This window comes from Monopterus albus, unplaced genomic scaffold (assembly GCF_001952655.1).
Source record: "Monopterus albus unplaced genomic scaffold, M_albus_1.0 scaffold28.1, whole genome shotgun sequence".
Classification (NCBI taxonomy): Eukaryota; Metazoa; Chordata; class Actinopteri; order Synbranchiformes; family Synbranchidae; genus Monopterus; species Monopterus albus.
This window is the reverse complement of record NW_018127908.1, coordinates 2406852-2412851: the sequence shown is the minus strand read 5'-3', so window position 1 is coordinate 2412851 and position 6000 is coordinate 2406852. Positions and strand designations below refer to the sequence as shown.

The 6000-nt window shown below is 40.2% G+C and overlaps 1 protein-coding gene across 1 annotated transcript in view; it reads right to left on the bottom strand.

Annotated features, from left to right (window-relative positions):
• Positions 1 to 2719, bottom strand: part of LOC109957711 (histamine H3 receptor-like) — a 5049-nt gene extending 2330 nt beyond the window's left edge. Inside the window, exons 1-2 of the mRNA XM_020595835.1 lie at positions 2043 to 2719; positions 1234 to 1400 (exon numbers count right to left, since the gene is read on the bottom strand). Coding sequence (XP_020451491.1) covers positions 1234 to 1400; positions 2043 to 2289 — 414 coding nt within the window. The 5' untranslated portion in view covers positions 2290 to 2719. The remainder of the gene's footprint in view (positions 1 to 1233; positions 1401 to 2042) is intronic.
• Positions 2720 to 6000: the final 3281 nt, after the last annotated feature.

Here is a 6000-nt window from a genome sequence, read left to right as displayed (position 1 = left end):
TACAGTTGCTCTGAATATATGTCACTGTTCTGAATGACAAGAAATTAACTGTAATTTGTAAAATTCTCATCACTGCTTCATGTAATGACGCCCCACTCAACAAAGGCAAATCAGATTCATTCAGTTTGAAATGTTATATATTTTCTTTTTAATATGTCTTTTTAATGTGTTGACATTTCATCTAACTGACGCATATATGCATTTTATCTGACGCCATCCTTTCTCTTCAAAGGCAAACTTTGTCCCCTGGTTGCTGACACTCCTTTGTCTTTCAGTGTTCAGAAAAATGCTTTTAGGAAAATGTTGCTTGGCTGCTGATGGTCTGTTTCTGCTATGATTGATCTCTCCAGGTCAGAAGGACCATGGCACAGAGGAGGATCTCTATGATCAAAGTTAGCTAATTAAAGAAGAGGCTCTTTCTCTTTCTTTCTCTCTCTCTCTCTCTCTCTCCCTCCCTCTCGCTCTCTCTCTCTGGTGTTATTTGTATTCATTGCTCTGATGTTAAGTGTTTGTGAAAGAAAACAGAACACTGTCTTTGTCTGCTATGTATACGGTCAGCCAGCTAATGCACAAACCAGCCCTAGCAAAAGCTTTAATGGGGCTTCCAGCTGCAGAGGTTTGTAAGTGTGAGCTAGTTGCTACAGTGGATGCATGCCACAACAGGCAAAAAAATGAACACTGATATTACTGATGATGTACACAGTAATTCAAGTTTTAGCATCAGATTGTATGGCTTTATGACTGTCATGTGTTGCTTTCTGCATATTTTGTGAAGCTCAGTCTGTCTCAGAGTTGAAATGTGACTTTTTTTTTTATCTTTGTCATGGGGAATGACTATAATTAGGGGTGGCACTGGGCCTGAATGGGTCAGGAATGATTAACCTCTGCATCTGGGCACACTTGGGAGAATGAAGTGCCACTGCCCCTACCAGTGACCTGAGAGACTCACCAGTCAGAAATTAAGCCACAGACCACAAGCAGTAACTACAAGAGAAAGGGCTCTTCATATTTTTATATTATACCTCAAATGTTTTGCTCAGCTGTGAAAACAAATATTACTTCTGCCTAAGTGAAAACTGAGAAGGGAAGATGATCTCGATTTATGATTTCCTTTAAACGTACTAGTTTTGTTCCGTTTTCCTCTACAAACATGGCAGGCTGTTGTGTCACCATATTAAATTCACTTTCAAAGATGTGTGCATATAGGTGAAAGCCACAAGACATTCCACTCACTGCTCTGGTGACTGACAAAAAGCGGTCATAGCTGATGAGGACAATGCTGAAGACAGATGCAGAGCAAAGCAGGTAATCCATGACCAGCCACAGCTTACACAGTCCCCGGCCCAGTGTCCACCTGCCTGTGAGGATGTAGGGGATGTAGACTGGGATGCAGAATGCCCCTACAGAAGCATATATTGGAAAGAGATCAAAGCTCATATATGTATTAACAGCATAGCTTGTTATAAACTGTGTTTTAAATGTTTGTATAGTACTGATGAATGCTAAATAAAGGGGTTAAAGTAATGTGCTACCATAAAATGTATTTATCTTACTGAACTTTAAAGGAAGGAGGGGGACAAATATTGATGTGTTCGTGTGAAATACAGATTATGGAAAGATTGCGTGTTTGCAAAAATTAAGCAATATCATTGCCAAAAATAAATAAATTAATATTATAAATAAGATAAGAAAAAAAAACTAAGAAAGGCAATAGAACTATGGAGCAGCTGAGGCTTTATGACTGTCATGTAATTATTTCTCATCAGATGAAGTAATTTGCATCTGCTTAATTTTTGAATGTAGGCCTTCTCAACAACTATACTTGGTCATACACATCTACAGTCCAAGGAAATTTGTCATATACACAGCAGCATTAACTATAGCCTACTTTAAAATTTTCAAAAATGTACCTGTCATATATGGTGCATGCAGAAAATATCCTATGTGATAGAAGTAACGGGTCCATCCTAAGAACTTTACACTTTATTGTGTTCTTTATTCTATTATTCTTATTTTAGGGTCTATAAAAAGGTTGGACTTACCTACAAGAAAATCTGAAATTGCCAAATTGAGGAAGTAGTAATTGCACTGTCTTCTCAAACTCTTGTCCACTTTAAAAGCCAGTATGACCAATGCGTTGCCCAAAACTATCACAACAACCAAAGTTACCATCATCACCATCAAAATGACATATATGGGTCTTGAAAAGACGAAGCTGCTCTGGCCTCTACTTGAGGCATTGTCAAAATAGTACCCGCTGGAGTTAGAATCAGTTTGCTCCTCCGACATGGTCCTGATGCGAGGTGAAAGGATGCGATCGTTAAATCCTTAATAGACCGGTGCTGAAAATAATCAGCCAGCAACAGGTGCCGGGCGAATGGCCACTACATTCAATACCCCCATACATTCTCTGAAAGCTTCGCTGTTCTGTTGAAGCTGATCACAATGCCCAAGAAAATCCACGAGAGAGCGCACAACGCTCTTCACAGAACGCTGCCTGGATACTTGATGAATTATTTGCCCGTGTCGTGAGGTAATGCCTCGCTGTAATGAGGTTACCTCTCCACATAATCAAGGAAGAACTTATGTTATCGCCCATTGCAATGAAGTGCAAGAGTTTGACATTTCCGCTATCTGTAGGGTAATCGATATGACGACATTGTACTGTCACAAGCTGTACGCAGCAAGCCAGCAACACTAATCAAAAGTTTGGTTTCCCTTCTCCATCCATCCATCCGACCGGGTCGCGGGGGCAGCAGTCTAAGCAAAGATGCCCAGACTTCCCTCTCTCCAGACACTTCCTCCAGTTTTAGATGCCCGAGCCACCTCAGCTGGCTCCTCTCGATGTGGAGGAGCAGCGGTTCTACTCTGAGCTCCTCCCGGGTGACCGAGCTCCTCACCCTATCTCTAAGGGTGCGCCCGGCCGCCCTGCGGAGAAAGCTCATTTCGGCCGCCTGTATCCGGGATCTTGCCCTTTCGGTCATGACCCAAAGTTCATGACCATAGGTGAGAGTCGGAACGTAGATTGACCAGTAAATCGAGAGCTTCGCCTTACAGCTCAGCTCCTTCTTCACCACCTTCGTAGTGAAGAAGGTGGTTTCTCTTCTCTAATGTGAAATTACGGAGTGATGACTGTCCTGTCTCTTACAGTAAACTAATTACAGATACAAAGTGGTTTTATTTAAACATCCCACACTTTCTTCAATGAAAAGATATTTCTGAAACACAGCAAGTTGTCTTCACTTATACTGTAAAGTGAGATTGTCACGTTTAAACAAATTAGGCTGACGTCAGAAAGTTCAATAAATTGTCTAATCTCTAGTCATGTTATTTCCCTGCTCAGTTCCATTCACTGCAACCTCAGATTTCATTTACAGGCACATGCCCTGCAGTTCGCCTCAACACCATACACAACTGAGCTTGGCACATCACCACATAGAGCAGCCTTCCAGTTTTGGTTGTTGCCTCAAATAGCATGCTGTGGGATGTGATGGAGGGACATGCATGGACAGGACATGCTGGAGATGACACAAACCATCATGACTCTTGCCTCATCCCACAAGAACTTTACCTTTGAACAATATGTAAAAAATAAAACAACTAGAAATGCAGACTGTTGTTTTAGGCATATACTTTTTCTATTGTTTTGTAAAAATCAGTGAGGGTGCATTTTCTTTGTTTTCCTCAAAGTAGACACTTTTGACATTCAGTGTTTTCACCCAGCAAATGCTGTATGATGTATGTGTTGGGTATTTTTATGAAGACTTCCAGCATTTTTTTCCTCCCACACTGCCAACATCCAGTCCTTTCAGTTCCATTTCCTTTCAATTTGACTTACACAAAAGGCTGTGCAAACCAGCAATAGTATGATGGACAAAACCGGCACAAGTGGGAGGCTCTCTCACTGAGGCTTTCATCAACCTGCCATATGAGATTAACAGTTTTACCAGTCATAATAAAATATTTGCATTCTTGCCTCTGCCACTTCAAAGTCCACCATGTGCATAGCCTCCCGATGATAGACAGTGGAAGAAGCTATGGGCCGTATTTGCATTTGGATACTATCCTGTGCCCCAGCTGTGGTGCAAGAAAAATAGGAAATACTACAGAACAGTAGATGTGGTTGGAGGAGCCCAGCTTGAATTACAGTTATTTTCTCACAAATGGAACCACCACTGCCATCTCTGCCACTGCCAGTTAGTCACCACACAGATGCAACACAGCCACCAGTGCAATCAAAAACACACGTCAAGCGTAGGAGCTTTAAAACAACTTCAATCAGACTCCTTGCCAGTGTTGTTCATAATAACCTCAATTAAAGTGATGTGTCTGTCCAAATGAGCTCTTTAGAAACTTTTACATAAGTGGTTTTGCATCTTAACTTATTTGTTTCATCATATGCGCAAATTTTCACTCACAACACAAATGTTTCTGCTCTGACTAGATAAACTACTTGAAATATGGTAATTTGTGTATATGATTTGCACCTCAGGGTGGCTGATGGGGAAAAACAGCTACAAAAAGTATAGGCTACCTTTGGCAATTGAGGTTGGAGGTAATTGAGGGATTATATGAGGAACTATTCACATGCTGCATATGAGCTGACTATACAGTATGCAATGCCAGCTCATATGAAATATGATTAACTGACAAATAATTTTTCATAATTGAAAGGCTTAAGACCCTGTTGGTTGACACTGCTTGTATCCATAAAACTGTCCATTAAAGGCCAGACTGTAAGATTGTATTCAAGTCGTTTCAGGCTAGTGATAGTGAAATACCCATTAGCTACCAATGTCAGTTTTTCAAATATCCAACAAAAGCACAACTGGCATTTTGCCATCATGGAAACTAATGCACATAAACATTTACATCAGTGTTGCACTAATGCTGTGCTCTAGAGACCCATAATATGTTTTTTTTTTGTCTACCATTGTTAGATAAAAATCACAACTAGTTACTGAGGAACCTCTTCATAATAGATAAAACATTACCATCAATATTGCTGTTGTTATAGAGTTGCCTTTAACACAACAGAAATATTTTATTCCCAAGAATCAAGTTTCATACATAATGTAAAGATCATGCAGGCAACTTAATCCAGTATTAATATTAGATCACTCTTCCAAAGGTCATGCACTAAGGTGTTCTTGGTAACATACTGAGTGGAACAATGAAATGTTGGGAACAGTACCATAACATAAGGTGTATATATTTTAATATAATTATGTTTTGCCTGTGTAAAATATGTTAAACTATTACATACATATTAAACAGAATGCCGGGGAAGTGTGTCAGAGAAGCAATTAGTTTGGTGGCTGCACTGTTACTGGATTTGGAAAGACAAGCGCAGTGACTCATCTGAATATTGAGGGTACTCAGAAACAAAACAGTGTCACGAAGGGTACACGCAGACTGTAGCACTGCCTTTTATAGCATGTCCTGCTGTGGCTCTTCATTACACTAGTACTCAAGTGTTTGTGTGTGCATGCTGGGCTGGAGTACTGATGCTATCATACTGTAACAGTGCGGCTATCCACAGTAATTACAGCTAAACAATGATCATAATGCATACACCCCAGCTCTCCTTTTGAACCACAGTGGAGGTTTTGACCTCTAAGAAACCAGGAACTGCATTCTTTACAATTTTGTGAGACCTGATATGGCTGATGGAAACACAACCATCCAGAAAATGTGCAAAAAAGAAGACCTACACATGAATAACTCTGGTGTTGAACAACAAGTTAGGGTTTATGGTTTTGATCCACATACTGTAGCTAAATGTATATGAGTTGACTAATACTGTACCTTACCAACTGTATTACTTTGAAATCATTTTTGTTTCCATCGTAAGGTTTGTGAGTCCAGGCTGCCCTGTAGATTTGGATTGTGATTTGCATTAAAAACTAGTGATGTGCTGTAATTTTAGCACTGAGCTACCAAGTCTCTTCAGTTCTCAAAACCTTGTGTTTTGTATAGGTTTGGCAACCCTCGGATTGG